General features: G+C 43.6%; 1 protein-coding gene across 1 annotated transcript in view; it reads right to left on the minus strand.

The window, feature by feature from the left end:
* The window catches only part of LOC127003796 (putative neural-cadherin 2), a 39,708-nt gene that overhangs the window by 14,480 nt on the left and 2,174 nt on the right, over nt 1-23,054 (minus strand). Inside the window, exons 2-11 of the mRNA XM_050870849.1 lie at nt 20,015-20,143; nt 9,697-11,641; nt 7,581-7,814; nt 5,701-5,876; nt 5,391-5,537; nt 4,523-4,699; nt 3,970-4,369; nt 3,380-3,582; nt 1,636-1,799; nt 630-798 (exon numbers count right to left, since the gene is read on the minus strand). Of these exons, the coding sequence (XP_050726806.1) occupies nt 630-798; nt 1,636-1,799; nt 3,380-3,582; nt 3,970-4,369; nt 4,523-4,699; nt 5,391-5,537; nt 5,701-5,876; nt 7,581-7,814; nt 9,697-11,641; nt 20,015-20,143 (3,744 nt within the window). The remainder of the gene's footprint in view (nt 1-629; nt 799-1,635; nt 1,800-3,379; nt 3,583-3,969; nt 4,370-4,522; nt 4,700-5,390; nt 5,538-5,700; nt 5,877-7,580; nt 7,815-9,696; nt 11,642-20,014; nt 20,144-23,054) is intronic.

The following is a 23,054-nucleotide window of genomic DNA, read 5'->3' on the forward strand; positions in this document are numbered from 1 at the left end:
AGTTTGCTTCTGGTATATGTATAATGTTATGTAGTGTACAAACTGTTATGCATGTGATTGTTTGTAATTTTAGTGATGAAAGTATTTCTGCTAAGGAGCCATTGTGGCTCAGGAGACTAAATATTTTAATTACTCACTATGTCCTTCATCAAGTCACAAGTGATAATTATACAATATTTTCATTACTATATGAAGGAGTCACAGCTTACAACAGATCAAATAAAGTAGTGAGGGCTGACCATCATAGATTTTTTAGACTTGGTGCACCCTCCACTGAACTTGTGAAAACTTATCATTTTCATCACTGTGTTAAAGATACCATTTCCACACGGAAATGATTTTTGTGAGAAATCAGAGTAGTAGTAACTGATACATGATACTGGACGCTGAAAACGTGTAGACCATAGAAAAATCTTAATGAGGTGACTCAGAGGCAATAAGTAAGACAAGTAAACTTTAAAACAAGCAAGAAGTACAAAAATGTAAACAGAAGGAAAAAATAATAGGTACATAAGAAAGATGACCGAATTTGTACTGAGCTAAGCCACTACAGCAAAGAGTGACATGAGGCAACTTGGAACTTTACTCTCTAAGATAATATGAATGAAAAAAGGCATCTCGCATCTAACCTGTGGGCTCCAGGCAGCAGCAAGGGCAGTAGGAGAGGTGGGCATGAGAGTGATGGGCACGGCATGGGCCAGACTCTCAGGACTCAGGTGCCGCACTTCCACAGTCATGTTGGCTGCCACGTCTGTCTGCCCCCAGTGTGTGTCGGACACCAAGAAGCGCAGCTCATACCTATATTGAGTGAATAAGCATATTTGTTTATTGCAAATACTTGCAGAGTCACTCCTTACCCCTGTGGTTCCACTGTACTGACCATAGATTGTAGTGGTGAAATTCAAATATGCAAAACCCAATTTTACCAGAATAAACAAGAGAAACTGGGAGGAGGCATATAGCCTAGGTGAAAGAGTGATATGTGAAAGAAATGTAATCCAGTCCCTCAGACAGAAAGGTTTAGCACAGTGGTTCCCAAAGTGGGTGGTAGCACCCACCTGGGGGCAATGGAAAGATCTGGGGGGACAGAGAAGAGAAAGGGGGTGGGAAGGGGGCAGCAGGGTGTCATTAAGAGTAATTAATAACATTTTTTTTTTTTACAAAATCTGAATGACAAAAACTACCAAAGGTTAAGTGTTTAATATAGTTTTCAATTTGCAGCATACTAAATATCAAGGAAGAGATGTGTCTTCGCATGTGTTTGGGGGGGGCTAGGAACTCAACTGGGAGCCAAGGGGGTGCCAGACCGGAAAAATTTGGGAAGCACTGGTTTAAAAAGTGGGTGCAAATGGCACAGATTTTTTAGAGGTGGAAGGAGGTCAGATAACAAGAATGTGGAAGGTATGAAAGTGAATGAGGAATGGATGATGAGAAAATAATTAGTTAACTTGAAAGTTTGAGAAGACAAACATTTCGGGGGGTACCAGTGTGATGAAATCTGTGGTAGTATAAAAAAAGTTGGTAAAGGCTTTGCCACATATGTAGTATAAGAGTTTAATGTGCATGACATTAACCTTAAAATGAAAACTGGACCCTTTACATTCTTATAATAAATTGTACTTCTTTATTCCTTACTTCCTCTCTCTGAGCTGATTGGAGCCAAACACTTCTCCACTGCTGGGATTCAGGGTGAACAGAGGGTGGGGGGGTCCTGCCCACCTAAAGCTCTTGTCTTCCAGGTCCCAGTCGTCGGGGTCGTCCACGTACACTCTGCCAAGAGCCACGTCAGATCCTGCACCCTGCAGAGTACCGAAACTTGATTTTGCACTTATTAGTTTTTTTCAGTGACTTTTAATTATTTGTGCAGAGGCTACTACGTAAGCAATTATCAGTCTCTGAAGTCATAGATTTACTAAAGAATTAAAAAAAATATAAGTGCATTTTTGTTAATATTTAGGTAATAAAATTTTAGACTTAACAGGAAAATATTTTTAGCATTTTTACTTTTTGGTGGTCGTAAGTAAATACCTGATTTCAAAGGATGATTACTTTGCTTGCAGACAAGCATCTGCCCTAGAAGGGAAGTTTGCAGAAAGCATGACATTTACTAGAATAGTGAGAGACTGTATGTGTAAGCTGGGAAAGAATATAAAGGAATCAAGAGAACTGATGGCCAACGAGGTGACCTGGAAAACATTAAAGAGGCAAAGTGGTTGGCAGAAAGAATAAAACAGGAAAGTACATTCTTTTTATACACAATTCCACAAAATGCTTCAGTATTAAGGAAAAACCTATAAAGTTTTTGCAGTGAACCTGACCTGTTGGGTGCAGTTAATGTTAAAAAAAAGTTTACCAATATCTGAACTGACAGGGGGTTAAAATTGGGTTTTAATCAAGGCTGTTGATGCTGATCTTGATAATCAGAAGTAAAAATCTACTGGTTCCAGCAGAAAAAAATAGCTAATATGGTAGCCAACAATTAAAATGATACCCAGAACTCCCAAAAGACAAGTGGTTGTAGCTCCATTTCTATATTCATTATTGTACATATATTATTCTGCTTCTGATTTGAAAGCTGAATGATTCAAGCCAAGACCAAGCAAACTGTCTAATAATACAAAGAATGGTTTGAAGATGGAGATGTACATATATAAGGTTCACCGGAAGGGCACTGATGGAATCAACGCAGAAATTATTCATAGGTGATAGCATTGTTGTGATGGTTGGCTATAGACTGTGACTCAACAAAATGGAATATAAATAAACTTTACACCAAGAATCAACAGGGAAAAATGTATTGCCTAAATCCCGTAGAAGAAAAATACTTGTATGTCCAATAAACCTATCACAAGAAAATCTGATCGTCTTTTCTGTGCAATCAAGCAGAAGTAAACACAGCTATCCTTACCCCACGACTGCCTCTCCACGCTTATGTACATGACAAATAAAATTACCATAACAACGACTTGTGGTTAACTCAGCTATATTGCTGTTGGGCATGCATTAACTAAACTTCAGTTGCACGTTCTGTGAAAATTAAATCACAACGAATGTGTTTTAGGTGACAAAGAGGAAAAATTACAAGGTATACAGCATGAGCCATTCATCACATGACTGCAGAATTAACTCAGCTGATAGGTATTTATGACTTGTTAGTCAAGGCATTCTAAAAGGTGCTTCATCCAAGATGCATTATTGTCAACAAAAGATTTGGTGCACACAAGTTTAGACAACACAAGCATTAAGACTTAGATATGGTGGCTGAAAAAATCTGTTTCTGGGAGGCTAAAGCCACGACACCCTAACAACACAAGCATTTACTACTATTTGAAAACATAACTAGATCATTTTAAGAAATACACACAATATGCAAACAAACCTGAATCTTCCAGAGATGAACGACCTTTGCTCCTGGACTCATTGGATTATCATTTACGTCATCAACGACCACAGTGACTGGGTGAGTGGCTGCCAGGCCTCCAGCATCCTTCACTGTGACCTCAGCTGTCATTTGTCGGTGCTCCTCTCTGTCAAGTGCCGCCACGGACCACAGCTCTGCCCCACCTCGCCCACTGTCTAAACCTGTGGCATGCCAGACTGTCAGTATTCGTATACACAGTTATGTACAAAGAAACAAGGTGGAAAGAAAAATGACAATTTTCTTAGTTGTCACAAATATTGATTTTACATTTTATGTTGAAGCATTGCAAAAATAACAATATATTACTAATGAAACTTATAGTATGACTGTAATGTTTTCCAAAAGAGATACTGTTCTTAATCCATTACAAATGCCTTTTATTTGCATCATCTACACTATAAAGTGTATATCATTACTATTAACAATGTCTTCATTCCTCCATTATTAACATCATTAATTAACAAACTTGGCTTACATTCAGGGTTTGTTAAGTGCTAACATACTCAATAAAAAGATACATAGTCTTGGCCAGACCAAGCGATACTTACTCTTACTGTATTTGAGGGTCAGGGAGCGGGTGATAAGAGGTGGGTTTGAAGGTGCCAAGCTGAAGGTGAAGGGTGGGCCATGACCCAGGTGCCACAGGTCATCATCAGTTGCTGTGAGGACACCAAGGAGGGAGGGCGGTTCACCCTCTGTCACGTGCAAGCTGGAGGGTGGATTTAGACGCGGTGCCGAGTCGTTCACATCGCTGACAGAGACTGTGAGAGTGGCAGTAGAGGACAAGGGAGGACGCCCTTCATCCATGCAGATGACCCTCGCCACGCCCACCTCACCTCCTGCACTTTCTCTGTCCAATGCTCGCCACAGCCTCACTCCCCCTCCTGGGTCTACACGCAAGGCGCCCCAGCCTCCAACCACATGAAAGTTAACTCTTTGATGACCCATCTGTTGATAATGAAAAATGTGTTAAAACAAAATCAGTGTGTGTGCATGTGTGTGTTTGCTTTATGTCTAAATAAGTCATGAAACCTGTTTCACATTGAAAAATGTCATTTTTCATTTTCTACAAAGAAAACTCAAAACAACCCAGCACATCACCTCATCAGGGTCCGTGGCAGGGAGAGAGGCGAGGAGGGCGCCTGGAGCAGTGTCCTCGCTGACAGTGACATGGACATGAGGACGACGAAACATGGGAGGGTTGTCATTCACATCGGTGAGGCGGACCTCCACCCAGGCTGTGTCGGTGTGGCGGGCGTCTGTCCAGCCTCCCCGACCCTGGAGAGGGCAAGGGATATTGGCAGAGGTGGATGCCCTGTACTCAAAAAGTACCAATGGTAACTTTATTAGTCCTTGCCAAAAACTGTAGTCACTACTGGTACCAATACAAAAAAAAGTACTGAGTACTAACTCAGTAGTTGGTACAGGAATACAAATACATACTAAACTTGCTTGGTATTGAAATTCTTTTTACCACTTTTCTATCATATTTAGTTGGACTTTCCTGAACAGCCAAGCAGGGACTGATGAGCAATTTGTAGGAAGTGAATTTCCAGGCGTAGAGACAATGCGAACCAAGTTCAAAATTGTACTACCGTACAGACCATACCTGGTCTTCAAAACGTTTTATTATGTACTGGTGCAAAGTACTGACAAAATATGCTTAAAAATGTACTGTTGGTACCAATTTTGGTACAGGATGAAAAAAGCAGTCACTACTGCTATTACTTGAATTGCAACTAGGTACAGATACTCGGCATTTTTGTACCTTGGTACTGTCCACCTATGGATATTGGTAGGAGGAAAACCTAGAAAAAATATTGGGTTTGCAATAATGGTTCTTCCCAAGTAATATTTGTAGGGTGGCCAGTGGCATATTATATCATTGAGAAAGGGGGAGCCTAAAGATATGGTTATGTAAAAGTGAATTAGTGGATATTTTCATTCACTCACCGACATGGAGACTCACCCTATCTGTCACCTGGATCATGAAGCGAAAGCCTCTTCGCTGAGCAGGGTCCTCAAAATCTAGAGTCTTGTGTGCAAAGAGTTCCCCCACGGCTCCCTCGGTCCTTACAGAGAAAAACTGCCAGCCCCATCCACTTTCTTCCAGCACCTGGTGAAAATGCACTCAGCTGACTATGAACTTACTGTGGTAATGAACTCAGTGGTATAATGAACTAGATATTATGAACTAGTGATATAAAAAACTCAGTGATATAATGAACTCAGAGATATGATTAAGGATACAGGTATTGCTGGTAGAAGCCATAACATACCCGGTAATAAAAATAGTTGGAAGTGTCTTGATCAGTGGTAGTGAACTGGAGAAGAGTTTGATTGCTGGCCGGTCCGTCACCCCAAGTCTCTCTAACATCAGCTTCCCACAGGTCTCTGGTGAGGCGTGGAGAATTGTCATTGACGTCCACCAGGCGCACCACCACTGTCCCTGTCCCTGTCAGACCAGTGTGAGAAGATGACCTTTTGCTGAGTATGACACCCTACTCTTTGCAATGGAGTCTTGTCATAAACATCTTAAGTTTCTTCTCTAGTTTCAGTTCCAAGTTTTCCATAATAAGAAAACAGTAAGTACATATAATGATCTAGTTTGATTATATATAATTATTAACATCCAGTATTTCCTACAAATTAAACATCAATTTCTATGATGTATCACATCCATTGAAACACTAGTGATAAAAAAAATCATATATAATATAGTGTATCACCACTAGCAAATGACACAAAACGAGTATAACATTGGCAGTACTATGGTAATTAATAGCTTATAAAACTATTCTCCAGTTATATTGATCAATGCTGATTGTACTATTAGCAATATGAATTCCTACTACTTAAGTCAAATCAATAATTATCTCAATAACTTCCTGATGGGAGTGAATGGCAATTAAAAGCAGAAAGAATATGTGATGAGTAAACCATGTTTGGCACACATCAAGTGAGAGAAGCAGGTGTGAGTTTGTGTATAGTGTGACTAGTGCTCTGTGTGTAGTGAGACAATTTAGCCAAGACTGGTTTGTTTGTAAGCTGCATATCCAAATACCAAATGTACTTGTATAAACTTTGACTTCATGCTCTATGGCTAACTGATATGGGAGATACTCATGTAATTTGTTGAAATCATTATTCTGAAGACAATCATTCCTGAGCAGGATTCTCGGAGCTCTGGGAATCATAATGAGGTGTAGCCTATCACATAATAAGGGCAATATATCTCCCATTTTTCGCAGAAAAGGGAGTCAGACTAAAGTGAGGAAAACTCAACTGAATGCTGCTCCTGAAATAACAAAAGGGAGCTCCCCTCGAAAAGACAAAGGTTCTTGTAATTTTCAGAGTCTATGTACTTTAGTAGCAGGGAGCAGAAAGTCAATGAACAGCAGAAATGAAAATGGCATAATGTTCAGTAAGACAGCACCAAGACAAGAGAAAAGTTAGGGGTCAAAATCACCAAAAGAAAAAAATTAGACCAACAAAAAGTCAAAACGGAAAATGGAAAAAAAAAAAATCATTCTCACGAGTTTTCATCCTTGAACATTTGAAGCACAAAACATGTGGCCAATTTTCATGCCAACTCTTGCATACACTACTTATCAACAACCACGAGCAAAATATTCACCATTGTTCCGTTTTTCAGAAATGTTGAAGTGTGGAGGAGATGTAGTTATTAAATGGATGGTCAAGATATGTGAAGTAGCATGGGAGGGGGGGGGGGGGTGCAGCGGACTGGACAAAAGCCATCATTGTCCCAGTTTACAAGGGGAAGGGCAGGAGAGGGGAGTGTGGGAGCTATAGAGGTGTTCATGTGTGTGTGTGTGTGTGTGTGTGTGTGTGAGGTCCCGGCAGAACCTTTCATCGGTCCTCCAAGCTCAAAAGGGCTCTTTCCGGGAGGGTAGCGGCTGGCGATCACGAGTCCAACATGTAATCAGACCGTGGGGTGAATAACACACACACACACACACAGGACGCAGCCAGAGTACAACTGCTCCCTCGTGCCTCAGACCTGTACTCTTTCTATTGTTTCACGTTCTGCTCAACCCTTCCTCTCCCCTTTCCTCGTGCGTAACATTCACCTGCAGTCTCCCTTTAATTTTCCTCTCTTAGTTCTCGCCCTCCGTCCTTCCCGCTCTCCCCGCCTCACCTTTCAGCCCTCCGCCGTCAGCCGCCACCACCTGGATATGGTATTCGGGTGTGGTCTCTCGGTCGAGGCAGCAAATAGCCGTGCGCACCAGGCCAGTCTTTGGGTCGATGTCGAAGATCGCTTCTCCTGATCTCTCGTCTACTACATTCTTGTCAATGGAGTAGGTGAGGATCGCGTTGGTGCCCTCCTCCTCGTCGTCGGCATCCCACGCCCACACCACACCCGCCGACAGGTCTGTAAGATAGTCGATGAAGAGAGATTGAGGATTTGAAAGCCTTTAGGGAGGGAGACGGACCGACACATGTAAACGTTAATGGGCTATTACACCGGGCAAATTTTCCGTGGATCTTCAGTCAAACCACGATTTCCGCTGGCGTGGTTCTCATATTTCCGTGGTTTTCTGACAAGTCCACGATCTTACAAAGCTACGGTAGATTTCATCGAAGGAGGACGGTATTACTCACCATCATCATCATCAGCAATAATAAGAAACAAATGAGAACCACGCCAGCGGAAATCGTGGTTTGACTGAGAAGATCCACGGAAAATTTGCCCAGTGTAATAGACCCTTTAGGCGTATTTTGAGGGACAAGGAGCGTGAACATGGGATGACTACGTGTGTGAGGGGAGCGTAAATGGGTGAAGAGTGTGGGAGAAACAGAAGGAAGAGGTACAGTACGCATCATGACAAATTAATATCCTGGAAATTTGTTGCTTGAGATAATGCGTCACCATACAAGAACGGATGAAGGGAAGAGTCTGTTGCTTTGAAACAAGATATATACAACAGATAAAATTGGAGAGACGACCCATAACTTAGTAAGAGAGGAAAGAGGGACACTCCACCAGAGGAAGGACAGTGCGACGGGGCAGAGTTTAACATCTTTTCCTGCAATGGACTAGTGTAACCTGTACCGATGACGACTCTCTTACTAAGCCATTGAAGCCCCTGGGGAAGGTGAGGGCTTAGGATATGAAACCGGAGTCCAATGCATGGGGTGTACTTTTAAGAAGCCTTACTTCAGCCTCTTGCTCTAAGCTCAAGCTCTCGATTCAAACAATTATTTTGCATAGTCCTAAACCTCTTGCTTCTCCTTTCTTTACTTCCAACTCTCCCTAATCTCTTCTGAATATGAACACAACATTGCTTCTCATCACATAACTTTGTTGTTTCATATACATGGTTGGAGCACCATATGGGACTTGATGCCTGATGCTAGAATATTATTGTCACATCTAACACAGATTATCGGTGACGACTGGAATATCAAGTCCTCCTCAGCAGTACGGCGTTAATGTAGCACCTCGCGCAGCATTACCGTGAGGATTAATGGCGCGAGTGGTGGCTACATGAAAGCCGATGTGATGGAGTTGGAGAGGAAGGAAGTGGTGGTGTAGTGACAGTAATTGAAGCATTCAAAGCGGCTGAATACGATCCGAAACAATGGCATGAATACTTTCCGAGTGTGACAGCTATAAAGGGGACGGCGGTGATGGAGATATACGGAAAAATACATAAATAAAAGACGAGGGTGAGCAGGATGGCCATAACGTAGTTCCTTCCTCTTCTCACTCAAGACATTTCAACGACCGGGAGAGAGTAATGTGTAAAAGTAAGAAGAGATGAGGAAAGCTGGGTCTGTGAGATAGCCGGTGGGCCGTAACGGAGAGGGAAAGTCACTATGAGTAAGCGTGCAACACCGAAAGAAAGAAAAAGTATTAAACGAGACAGCTTTATGGAGACGATAATGGCTGAATAGACATTTCTGTTTACAAAGTTATCCAACACGCCATGCACTATGAATGATCTTGCCCCCAATATCGTCTCTATCTAAATTTAATCCATTTATATACAAATTTTGCTATGTACGTCTCTCTCTCTCTCTCTCTCTCTCTCTCTCTCTCTCTCTCTCTCTCTCTCTCTCTCTCTCTCTCTCTCTCTCTCTCTCTCTCTCTCTCTCTCTCTCTCTTTCTCTTTCTCTCTTTTTCCATGCATTTCACCTTCACCTTTAATTTTTGTGCAGACTCCTCGCCTCAAATATATCCCTGCCCGTCGCCTGGCCCTAGCTTCTTGATGTAATATTTTTAGCCTGAAAGATTATACCACGTGACTCACCTATCGGGCCGTTCTCCTGCACTTCCCCAAACATGGTCGTGTTGGGGAATACGGGCGCGTTGTCGTTGATGTCCTTCACCACCACCGTCACCACCGTCTCCGCCACATGCACCTGCTCTCTTCTCATTTCCTCCACCATTTCCTGCACCATTTGCCACCATTTCTCCTCGTCGTTCACTTTTTCGCCTCCTTCTGGCTCCTGCTTATCTTGTTCCTTTTCTTCCTCCTTGCTGGTCATGGGGAAACTGGAAGAGACCTCGCACCTGCCCCCGACCGCCTTGTACCTTCTCACATATACAAGGTCTTCCCCCAACTGGGTCAGAATGATACGATCCATCTCCACGTTTTCGCCGCGTTTGCCGAGCTTATCACTTGTATTTGGGTCGCGCTTACGGCGGCTCGCATGCAGCTGCTGTGTTTGGATTTCGCTCGATGCCAAGTGGTTCATGAGGCTCTCCCTTTTATGTCTTTTGCGACGCTTTTCCTGGAAGCCGCGCAAGTGATCAAGATACATCTGATCAGGGTTACGCTTTGTGATGCTGATTGACTCATTAGAGAATAGTGCACCTTGCTCTTCAGTGTGCTTCATGTCAAACCAACTGGAGGGGACGTCAGGAGACTGGAAAGGTACATATTTCAGCTGGTTTCTCGAGGTCGGGTCAGCTTCTTCACTTGAAATAAAGTCTGGTGTCTCGGAAGATTGTATAACGCCATGGCCGTAAAGGTCAATTGGTGAATGAGAAATAAAACTCACTGCTGATGTTCCATTGCCACTACGGGATACCTTGGGGCCGTGATATGTTTTCCCTTTCACAAGAGCAAATAGGTTTTCTTTGCCTTCGGTTCTTTCCCTCATGTCTTTTTCGTTGGCTGCGGTCTGTCTTCCTCTGAGGGAAAGCAATTTACGTTGAAAGCCATTCTGCTGATGTTTTCTGAGGTTGGAGTACTTTGCTCTCCTCAGCTTGACCCGCTCTTCGCTTCTATTGAGACCTTTTCTGTGGTGCTCAGAGCGACACATAGTTTCTCGTAGCCACTTATTTTTCGTCATGGATTCCCTCTCAGCGTTGCCACACGATATAAATGGCCTATATCTTTCCTCCGGGCCGCCCACCTCTCTCCTCTTCATCCTCCCAGCGGCCACCTGCTTATTGATCAGCGCTTTGCTTTTCCTTTCCGGTGGGGCGTAGTCTTTAGAAATTCTGCCCATCATGCCTTGAATCTTTTGCTCCGTGATCCATTTACTTTTGGAGGCATACTGCTCTTTCTTCATCGCGCGCCTCCGCTCCTGGTTTGTTGGTCTGTCTTCATTGTCGGCGGGCGTCATGTTTCCCATGTCAGTCAATCCGGTTTTCCTATTCGGCAGAAAAGTTAGCCTGTTCGCGTCTCTCCCTCCACTCAAGTCTTTCATCCTTGAGGGCTTACGGCTGGCTGCTTCCTCTCCCTCGGCTCTCTGTTCTTTATTCAACTTTTCTTTAGCTTCCTTTTCTTCCCTTTCCTCTCCTCCGTTTCCGTCCTCTGCCTCCTCCTTCAGACTAGCACTGGACAACAAAATCGGAATTCGTGGAACGAATCGATGGTCGGATAACTTTTGGCCAGTCTGCTGGAAATGCCCAATTTGCGATGGATGACCAGAGTCATACAAGTCATGTTTCCTCTCCAGGGAATTTTCATGAGCCTGGGAGAAATGATACTGTTTCTTTAGTGGGGCTCTGCTGTTGCCTGGTATGTGTCTTGATTTCGAAAATACGGAGGAGCCCTGGACGGGAATATACCAAGCCACACCGGCGTCCTCTGGGCGGCCCTGGGGGACGGGCGGCGAGAGGCGGGGGCGTCTGGAGGCGCGGGTGGCGGCGGCGGCCAGTGAGGGCGACACGCGCTGGCCGTCCCGCACCTGCACCTTGACGCGCCACAGCTCGCGGCCTTTCGGCGGGTCTCGGTCCACGGCCTGATGAGGGGAAAAAAGTTTTGTATTATAATCAGGACTTTTCAAATAAGCATGGACGACATAATATAAACACGAGCAAATACAGCAAATAAAAAAGCGGTATTTTTCGCAGCCTCAGACACTAATATCTTAGATGAATCGTAGAATTATAAGACAGCAATGGACTGGTTTCTTGTGCTTAAAGTAAGAAATATAGTCCTTGAACTTCAAAATTTAATAAAATTCAAGTGCACCTTCAATTCTGAGTAGCGGTTTCGATGATTTAGACAGCTTGAAATGACAAAAAAATCCCTCGTGCACACATAAAAAGGTTCGCAATATTGAGACTCTTGCTTTGTCATCAACTGCAGACGACGCCCCGGCACCGCGGTGCCTCACCTCCTGAGGTCGCTATAAATGCTAAGCCTCACGCGATAAAGAAACTCATTAGATCATACCGGTTCAAATACACAAATAAAACCTGGACATGGAGTAAAAGTCTACCCAGAGACTCATGCAGTGGAAATAATTTACTTAAGACATTTCAAGTCTATCTGCAGAGCAGAATAAATGGTGAAAGAAATTAAGAGTGTTTATAGAATATTTAAGGGTTCATAAAGAGGAAGGAACGAGTTGTGGTAAAGGAGGCGGTGGTGCCGCAGCGCTCCCAGATGTCTGGGCGCCTGGAAGGAACGGCCGAGTGATGGCAAGGCAGGTAAAGGCTGTGGTACAAGAGTGTAGCTGGTACTGTTAGTGCGAGAGGACGATCCCCTCTAAAGTGAGAGGATGTAAAGTTGTAGTACGTGAGAGAAGATGAGAGAGTGTAAGTCAGGTATGTGCAAAGACTTGGTGTATGGACAAGTGAAAGTGAGTACTCTGACATCAGAATCTCATGACACGCAGTCAACACTGCGTCCGATTCTTTTGGCACCTCAGATAAAAAGAAAAAAATATCCAAGTTGATTTTGTTATGCTGCAGCACAGAACAAACCAGCAGTAATGTGGCTTGGTCTTCTGAAGAACACGCAGGGGACACTAAAAGGTGTGTGGGGTGGGTGGGTGGGGGAGGTCCACGTATAGATTCTTGAGCTGGTAGCTAGTCGTAGGGTCAGCAGATTGCGACTCTTGGTGCAAATGTTGGTGGGATTGGTTGTGCTCCCGTTAGCCCTGACTCAAACTAGGCTCCTTTACGATGAATGATGTGCAAAGGGATGCTGCTAGGGGATGCACTGTCCTCCTCCCTTACAGTATATTCACAACAACCAGACAACGACAGCATGAGACTGCTGGCCGGCCGCGGGAAGCCGTCCCCGGGCCACAATACTCACGGGTATTTTAAGTGAATTTATTCAACTTATGATGCATTTCTAAAGTTAAACCACTCTTGTTACAACGCCAAAGTACTTTACTCGCTGCACATGTCTTTTTATTGTCCAAACTCATTATGCAAGAGTTTACCAGTATCCTTATTCTTTCATCCTTTTCCCTGGTAAACGCTGGAAAGACATTTGTTTGTATTCCCTCCTTCCTAAGATTTGAAAGCTTTCATGAAGAGATGGAAAAAAGGTGATCAAATAATGCCCCGAGCTAGGACCACAGCGCGCTGCCAGGGTTTCAAGGGGTAACTTCTCCACCGTAAATTGATTATTTTTTGGAACTTTTCTTCTTCCACTGATGCAGGATAGTAGGAGCAAGGTTTGGAAAGCTTTTTTTTTTTTTTTTTTTGCCCTGGATGTGTCTCCTTATATGTAAAACAATTTTTGGGGAGTAGAAGAAACCAATCGATTCCGTTAGCGAGACTAACTTTTACCTTTTGTACGAAGATAGGAACCAGTTTTTGTTTCTATGTGTATGTCTGTCTGTTTCTGGTCTAATGGAAGAGTTTGAGGTTGCTTAACGTCTTCGTCTTAGGGAAATCATTTTCTTCACCAGGTAGGTTCTCCGTATAAATAAAAATAAATGTTTATTCACAGTAACTCAAATTTATTTTGTTCGCAGAAACATTCATTGAACACCCTCAACATACTGTCTATAGCTTTTCGTTTTAACTGTTACCCCAAAATGATCCCAGAAAAACAACCTTGTGGAAAATGCAGCTGATTTACGTTTATTGCATTCCATCTTCAACATGCACTGTCTAATATATTTTCCCACTGGTCAAGTCATGTCGCATTTGTCCTCGCCTTGCCCACACCAGGAGGGCGAAACTCACCGAGCCAGAGAAAGGGAGTGGAGACATGCTGCACTCAGGGGACTGGATTGTGGCAGGTGCCGCAAGCAAGGCTACAAATGGTGGGTGTCTGGGGGCTGCGGCAGCTTTCTGGGGGAGGAGGCCAACCTGCAGCAGGCCGGCAGCACCTCCCCTCAGCCAGGCATGCACCCCCCCCTCCCATAGCAAATTTCGATGATTCTCTCTCTCTCTCTCTCTCTCTCTCTCTCTCTCTCTCTCTCTCTCTCTCTCTCTCTCTCTCTCTCTCTCTCTCTCTCTCTCTCTCTCTCTCTCAAAACATGCCTGCTTCGGGACCTCCCTTGTGGCCTGGGTAATAAGACTATAAACTGACCTGATTGCTTATTCATGATCACAGATTCCGGAGTGACCCAATCAAGCGGACGCAGCCACGATCAGACTCCCGCCGCAGGGTATATAATCACGAGCTCCCAAAATTTTGATACTTTATCCAATAGCAACGCAAAAACGATATAAGCAGGAAGGAGGAGGAAGCCGGATAATTATTTTAGCGTGGAAACTCGATTGCATCTTTTTCTGGGTTTTTAAAAATCATATATTTTTTCCACTCTTCCATGGCGAAGTCTAAGATTTAAGGATAATGAAATTCTGCTAGCCAAGATAAAACAGACGGTCCGAAGGAGGTGTTTAATATCTTCTTGGCATAAGGTAATGGTATTTGCTGGCCTGGCTCCTCCTCCGCTCCACATATTTTCCGGATTCTCATAAGAGGCGCATGAGAGGAGGTCGAAAAGGTTGATACTTCCTCTCTTAGTGTAGCGTGCGAAGCTACTGGACTGCAGAATGTGGTGTTGGTGGCGGCGTTGGTGGTGGTGCTGGCGGCCATATTTTATTGTAAATTTATCTGGTGTGTATGTTAGATACACTCTTTTATTTATTGAAATAGATTATGAAAAAGAAATCTGTTTCTCATATATCAAGTGGGGTTGTAGAGAACACCAGACTGACAGAGCCATCACATGAGCTGTACTCCATGCCTTCAAACCCTAATCCCTCTCAATTCATATCTTTTGACTTTTCTACCCATTGAATTTTGCCGTAAGCTTGTTTTCCTCCCTTTTTTATAGCAATTTCACGCTAACTGTTCTGCTGAATCACCAAACTGCAATGCTTAACCTTTCCCGCAAGCTGTCCTACTTTCTAATGCAAGAGTTGACCAATATCTTTATTCTTTCATCCTCTTCACAGGCATACTCTTATCTGTATTTCTTCCTTCTTACAACTTTAATACTTTCAATAAGTTTATCATGGCACCTCTCTAGCCTATATTCCTTTACTCTGTGTGTGTGTGTGTGTGTGTGTGTGTGTGTGTGTGTGTGTGTGTGTGTGTGTGTGTGTGTGTGTGTGTGTGTGTGTGTGTGTGTGTGTGTAATATATATAATGTCGTGCACGTTATTTTCATGGACATATCAATCACATCGAGTTGAAAAAATATACAGGTTAATTAATAGCGCATAATCATAATTCAGATAATCCTGTAATGCAAGATAATTTTGATCTTTAAACAATTTTCGGTGAGTTCCAAGGTCTCATAAATCTTAAATTCGGATGATAATTTGACTCTGCAAACCTTCCATTGAGGCATTATGTTAATCATCCCCGCCTCACAAAAAAAAAGTATCAAATTTGCAGCCCCGTAGCTCCAACGCACGTAATGGAGGGGAAAGAAAATTCAACACTTTTAAGCAAGAAAATCAGCCGCGGAGTAAAGGTCAACAACGGGGAAAAAATGCCTGCCTGCCAAACACCACTAAAAGATCATGAAAGAAAATTTCAGAAAATTCAAAATCAATGGAAAACTATTTTTTTCTTAAAAGTTTTGACTGACGGTCGGTAGGAAAGTTGATGAAATGTTGTTTGAGAAAATATATTCCTTTGCGTTGTCGAAGTTATCTCGCCTAACCAACTACATGAGTGCTCTCCAACCTTTTTATATGTTCAGCCAGGTGAGGGCTACTGAAAAAGCTGTCCACTCTAGATTGCCACCATTTTTTTTCTCATCTTCAGTCAAAAATTATACACGTGCTCTATAGAAAAAAAAAAATAAAGTAGATACATTTTCTTCATTAATAAACTTAGCCTCCCAAAGTAGATAAATTTTTCTTCATTAATAAACTTGGCCTACCAAAGTAGATAAATTTTTCTTCATTAATAAACTTGGCCTACCAAAGTAGATAAATTTTTCTTCATTAATAAACTTGGCCTACCAAAGTAGATAAATTTTTCTTCATTAATAAACTTAGCCTCCCACATGCGTCTCCACTTGAACCACATTTCCGTAAGAACAACTTGGGACAGAACAAAGATTCAGCATCCATAACTATGTGGCATTTTTTTTTAAAGCATCAGTATTGTCCACCAATACATCCACCACAAGGCAGCCCTCCTCTCCTCTCAGAATCACCTCCACCCGAAGGTAGACAGTCCACCAATGTTAAATAGTGAGGTTGACCATTAATTCCAGGGAATGGGAAACTGTCGTTGCTAATGGTGGTCGAGCCAGCTACAGTCACGGCAGGTACTCGGAGGGGCATGTCACGGATGGGGGGGGGGGATGGGGGAGAGGGGGAACAACGGAGGGTATTGCCGATAAAATTGAGTCATCTTCAAATTAAGGTTGGTATTTTAAAACACTTTCCTTTCTCACATCAGCTGTTTCTAAAGGTCAAAGAGGGGGTCAGTCGGGTTCTAATGAGTGTTTCTTCAGGTTCACGGTACAGAGGAAGGGTCAGACTACCACCAGGGTCATAAAACTACTCCTGGATATGCCCACAACTCCTACGAAAGCCTTGTCAAATATGTGAACTTGGTTGGTATTATAAGATACTTTCGCTTCTCACATCAGCTATTTTAAAGGTCAAAGAGGGGGTCAGTCGGGTTCTAATGAGTGTTTCTTCAGGTTCACGGTACAGAGGAAGGGTCAGACTACCACCAGGGTCATAAAACTACTCCTGGATATGCCCACAACTCCTACGAAAGCCTTGTCAAATATGTGTTCTTGGGCGGCGAATTGTCTGATAATACGAGCCTAAATATCAATCCGATCTGTATACGTGCTGTTCCTAAAAGTCTTACAGTTTCCAGAATCTGTAGACGTGATTATACTTTATAGTGACACTTCAGTTCTATCAAATATTTTATGCTTACATTTTTTGGGGGTGGAGAAAATAAATGTTATAATAAAAATTCATTATTTTCAAATTTCCTCGCAAAGATATCACCCACTAAACAGTATATGTGACGCATTTTCACAACGTCTTCCATAAACCCAGTGTTGCCAGAAGGCGAATGAGGGAGGCGAAAGAGACGAATGCTCATGAAAACTCTAAATATGCTGTGACGACGACGATGACAATGAACGCAACTGGATGAACTCAAACACACACACACACACACACACACACACACACACACACACACACACACACACGCAGAGGAGAGTAGTCACGTGCTGCTTGTCTGCCGCCCTTTGTCTGGTCTGGCAGGGACCCACGATCACCGCCCCTGTCGGAGAGCAGGGTCAATAGTGTTACGACAATGCGCTTCATCACAAAGTCCTGCCCCGCTACGCTTCTTTCATCGCCTCATCATCGGTCAGCATCAGCCTTTTCACTCCACGCGTCAGAGTTTGTGTCATTTGCGAGCACTCACCGGCTACTTTACAATGCATAATTAAATACAAAATCAAAAGGACTCGCGTCATTTAAAAGCACGGCATATGTAATTCGGAGCTTGAAATAATGAAAATAGAACATTAAGAGTTACTAATTGAAAATCGTAGTGAATGAATGGGTAAAAAACGTTTGAGATACAAATAACAAGGCACCGCTGCAATATATTATCCTACTCTGAAAATATGCTTCTGTGTGCAGTGATAAAAAGTCGCTGAATTTCGTTTGAAAAGGCTGGGAATGAGAAAACTTGTCAAGAAATCTGGGCGTAGAGGATATTAAAGCATTGAAAGCTAAAAATATTTGCATATTTTTATCACGAATACATTTATTGCTGCAGAGCAGAGGCTCCAACAGATCATCCTCGGCTCTATGAATACTCCAGCGGAACAAAATTTGCAGAGGACGATAGTTTGAGTCAGTGTTTTAATTACTAATCTTATTCATCGTCGTCGTCGTCGTTCTCTCTCTCTCTCTCTCTCTCTCTCTCTCTCTCTCTCTCTCTCGTGTGTGTGTGTGTGTGTGTGTGTGTGTGTGTGTGTGTGTGTGTGTGATGGCGCGCGCGCTCCTATACCCGTCAAAACCTTTTCAGGAACACGAAAGGAAGTCATGTCTGCCAAGACGCCACTCACGAGTCTGTTGTCAGGGTAGTTGTGGCCCCACCAATCAGCCGCGTCATGTGGGTGCTGTCAGGCGCCGGACACACACATAACTGATGAATCTCCTCATAACCCTCGAATTCTGGGACGCGCGAGACCCCACGGCCAGAAAATCTTTCCTTGAGAACAAGTTTTTCAACACAGACGTCAGGATCGCTTGGTTGGAGGATTCACCTTTTAAGAATGGGGGGACACACACACACACACACACACACACACACACACACACACACACACACACACACACACACACACACACACACACACACACACACACACACACACACACACACACACACACACACACACACACACAGTGATATAGTGTTTAGTTCTCAATAGGAATCAAGATGGACGGTAAATACCTCAACAATGCTAAAGCAGATGTCATACTCTTACTGCGCGAGTCTACGGAAATCTTACAAAGAATAACTGAGGGACTGCACTGAGTCTGAAAGTAGGTCCGAAGATGAATATGAAGAAGAATATTGTGTTTGATACTCAATTATAAGGAGAAAAATAATGATCAGAAATAAAACACGATCGAGCAGAGGAAAAACATTTAGTGCAGACCCAGACCAAAATAAAAACAAAGAATCTGAATGGGACGGAGAGGGATAAATAAATTAATGTTATGAAGAGCAGCCTGCCACTCTCCCTGAAGAGAAAGGTTTAAAATCAATGCATCCTGCCACTCTTAACAGACGGTTAAAAACTGGCGCCTTAAAACTTTAGCGAGAAAGTGAAGGAGCGCACAAAGAAGAATAGGGAGAAAAATGCTGGGGAGAACATGGAGAGACAGGAAGCGATCATCATGGATTAGGATCAGCCAAAGAGTGATATTCTAATGACGATTAACCCCTTGACCGCGGATTTCCTACAAGAAGACATCACCAAGCTACAGGAATGGAACAAAAAGTAGCTGCTACAATTTAATGAGGAGAGGAGAGGATATCCAGCATACCAATACCACATGGAAAACACTCCACTATCCACCACAGAGGCAGAGAAGGACCTGGGACTATATGTTACCAGGCTACCAGTGAAAGCCGAATCCGTGCCAATCGCAGCGGACGGGTTAAGAATAAAGGTGAGCTCAGGTAGGCCATATCAAGCATCGACACATTAAAAGGACAACCGAAGTAACAAAGCGACAACCCTAAATTGTAGAAGTGAGGGCAGACAGAGGACCAGGCGGAGGGATGAAGTTAGAGCATTTCCCGGAGCAGGCTGAAGTGCACTAGCGTCAGAGAGGTGGATAACTTTGGGGAAGGCCTTTGTGCTGCAGTGGACTGGTAACGGCTGAGAAGGATTGTAAGACATAACCTTCATTGTTGCTTATATTCATTTCGTTCCCTTCCCAGTGTCTCAACTTGCACCAGTCATTATTATCCGAATAAAATACAGGTGACAAACACAAATATCTAGTTTACACGCTCTGCCTCTTGGAAGATGACCTGTTTATTGCTTGCAAAGATAAACGACGCGTGATAGTCTGAAACTGCGTGCGTGAGAGAGAGAGAGAGAGAGAGAGAGAGAGAGAGAGAGAGAGAGAGAGAGAGAGAGAGAGAGAGAGAGAGAGAGAGAGAGAGAGAGAGAGAGAGAGAGAGAGAGAGAGAGAGAGAGAGAGAGAGAGAGAGAGAGAGAGAGAGAGAGAGAGAGAGAGAGAGAGAGAGAGAGAGAGAAGAAAAAAAAAGATGAAATAAAAACATCTACATACACAAGCTCCGTAAGCAAAAAATAATAGAAAAATCAAATGACGTCTACAGGATCCCCGCGCACACACAAGCCCGGCCGTGTAGCAAAACCCCCTCACCTTGAGCTGCAGCAGATGTCCAGTGTGGGGGTTGATGGTGAAGACAGCGTTGGGGCCCTCCAGACCTTCCCCGCCCACGCTATACACAAGTCCGTTAGCGTCCACCTCGTCTGCGTCCTTCGCCTCCACCTGCCGATGAGAAGGGGAAAAAAAACACGGTCAAAAGATGGTTTACATTCATTTTACCTCTGAAAAAAAAAATGTCGATATAGTTTCCGCCTGCTGGTTGGAGAGGTCAGCAGTGAAGGGTGTGAATCTTAGAGGATGTTTAAGGATTCATATTGATGAGTTTCGACGGATGCCTCGTTGGTGAGAAGGTGATCAACTGTGAGTAAAATAGGTATGTTGTAATTAATTAACTCAGGTGGAAAGTATTTTATTACATCCGCTTTGGTTGCTGCAAGAGAGGTTCATAAATCCGAGGTCAGGTGATACTTGTGTGCATGCAAAATGGGACTCTCATTCAGACACTCACACTCATGCCCACTCAAACATACACACACTCATACTTACACGCACACTAAAACTCATACTCACACTCAAACTCATACTCACTCACACTCACAATCACACTCACTCTCACTCTCTCTCAATCCATCACCTCCTTTCCATGCAAACTTTCCTACGAACTAAATCCCACGCCAACGCTGAGTCCAAACTGGCGCCTCCACTGCCTGCAGACACGGCCGCGTAGACGTTCGTTCTTGCTAATTGCTTCTTAAGATTAATGGTGATGTGCTTAATTCCGCTCCTTCAACAGATCTCGACAAATTTTGGAACAATTAGCGGAAGACAATTTATTAACTTACTGTTCCTCCTAATGACCAGGTAATTATGTGAGAAAATAATTAACGACTTGGGCACCGTCGTTCATCACGCGGTATTAGGTAAGGGAGGTGGTGGTGGTGGAGGTGGTGGTGGTGGTGGTGGTCTTGCTGCTGCTGACGATGATTTGAGGCCTTGTGTGAAGTGAAGTGTATACGTTAACTTGTACTGGTGTGTGTGTGTGTGTGTGTGTGTGTGTGTGTGTGTGTGTGTGTGTGTTTGGAAATACGTAATAAATCTCTGATATGAATATTTTCATTGCTGGGGAAACTTTATATGTCATTTTTATACTCTCTCTCTCTCTCTCTCTCTCTCTCTCTCTCTCTCTCTCTCTCTCTCTCTCTCTCTCTCTCTCTCTCTCTCTCTCTCTCTCTCTCTCTCTCTCACACACACACACACACACACACACACACACACACACACACACACACACACACACACACACACACACACACACACACACGGCAGAAAGACTTGTATGCAAATCTCTTGGAATGCTAACACGTCTACGTACAAAGCGAGCCATGCACGAGCCCCTTTGGAGCACAGTGGAAGCATGAAATGGGCGCGTAAAAGCGGCTGTTTACATAACACATAACACCTGCTGGATCTTTGGTGGAGACAAGAGGTACCGAACCGAATTTCGAGGACGAGAGAAAAATTCCAAGAGAAAGGTAGAGAAGTTCCTGTATGATGAGCGGCTCGCTGTCTCGGGGCTCAAGGCGTCTCAGTGGGCTCGTGTCTGAGGGGACGCGAACCCCTCACTAGCATGTTGAGGGCTACCTTGGCGCCCATTGTCCACTCTCCACTTTGTTGAGTTTGTTGGTTTATGTTGGACGACAAGCTGGGCACACGACGCACCTCGGCTTTATCTTCCTGCGTCATGGCGGTGATATTTGACGTTTGGTTCAAATGAATAGCAATAACTGGGCCAGACGCACAAAACTCTCACGCACCGGCTACATCATGGGAGTCGCTGTGGCGCCAATACGGGAGCTGTTGTGGCGCTGCAAGGTGAACACCACGGTCTATTTTTTTTTTTTCCAGCGTCAGCTGAGATCCACCTGTCTTTGAAATATTTAAACTTATCAAGTTGTTCAAGCTTAAAGCAAACAAAACCGACGCTCTACTGAGGCAAAACTTTACGGAAGAGACTGCCAAGCTTCTCTATTGAAGAACTATGTCATGGTGAAGGAAGTGAGTCAGAGAATATATTAATCTTCAGGAACCTTGAAAGCCGGCTACTGTCGAGACAAAGAAAAATACGCGGGAAAGCATAAGTGCTGCTGCCAACTCAGTGAGGGAAGTTGTTAGGAAGAAAGATGTTGACTCCACGGTGTTGGTGAACATTAAGTCAACAACACTCAACAGAGAAAGATAGGTCGATTGTATGGAAACGACGTGTTGGTCTTCCAATGAGTGGTTGCTGCTCTTCACAAAAACAGAACAATTCGGGGCGTGGAAGTTTGTGGTGTCTGAGAAGGTATTCTTCAGGAACGTCCAATGCAAGGGTCCAGCGGGTCCCTGAACCTTCATTCACGGTATAAATAGCGGCCATCAGCTGGCAGCAGAAGGGCGGCAAGAGTTTCCACCGTGACTTGCAAGCAGGTGACAAAATGACCTTTGACTTGCTCATCTCGTGGAGGGGAAGGGATTTCTCTTTCCACTAAAATCTATTAAGCATTTTTGCACGCACAGTGCGTTAATTTATTTTTTTAGTGATCATATTTAACACGCAAGTATCGCGAACACCTGACAGAGGGTCGACGGTGCCGGTGCAAAATTTGTAAAAGTAAAGTTTGAAAGAAAAATATAATACTCAAAGTCTGGGCCATCAGGAGGGATTTGATAAATGCCATGAACATATCTTGAATGGCGACGCATGTGAAAAACCGAGTCCACGAAATATGGCGCCTTCAGTTTACGCCAGATAATCATAAAACAGTGGAGCAAGGAATAATCATGTAAATGTTAATTCCTAGAAGATGAAATGATGAACGCGCAGCTTTAGCTGTAGACATAAGTCATGCGGAAGTAAAGGACAGCGTTGCTGAAAAATTGCACCTCTTTTTTCAGAACGAGAGCATTACGTAGTTTCAGTATAGCCTCATGAAGGCCGCCGCGAAGCTGTCCGTCCCGCACACACTCATCGACTTTCACGTAAACAGCAAGTGACTGCCGTATTGTTAACGGGAGAAGTTGTGTGCCAAGGGGC

Source organism: Eriocheir sinensis, chromosome 26 (genome assembly GCF_024679095.1).
Source record: "Eriocheir sinensis breed Jianghai 21 chromosome 26, ASM2467909v1, whole genome shotgun sequence".
Taxonomy (NCBI): domain Eukaryota; kingdom Metazoa; phylum Arthropoda; class Malacostraca; order Decapoda; family Varunidae; genus Eriocheir; species Eriocheir sinensis.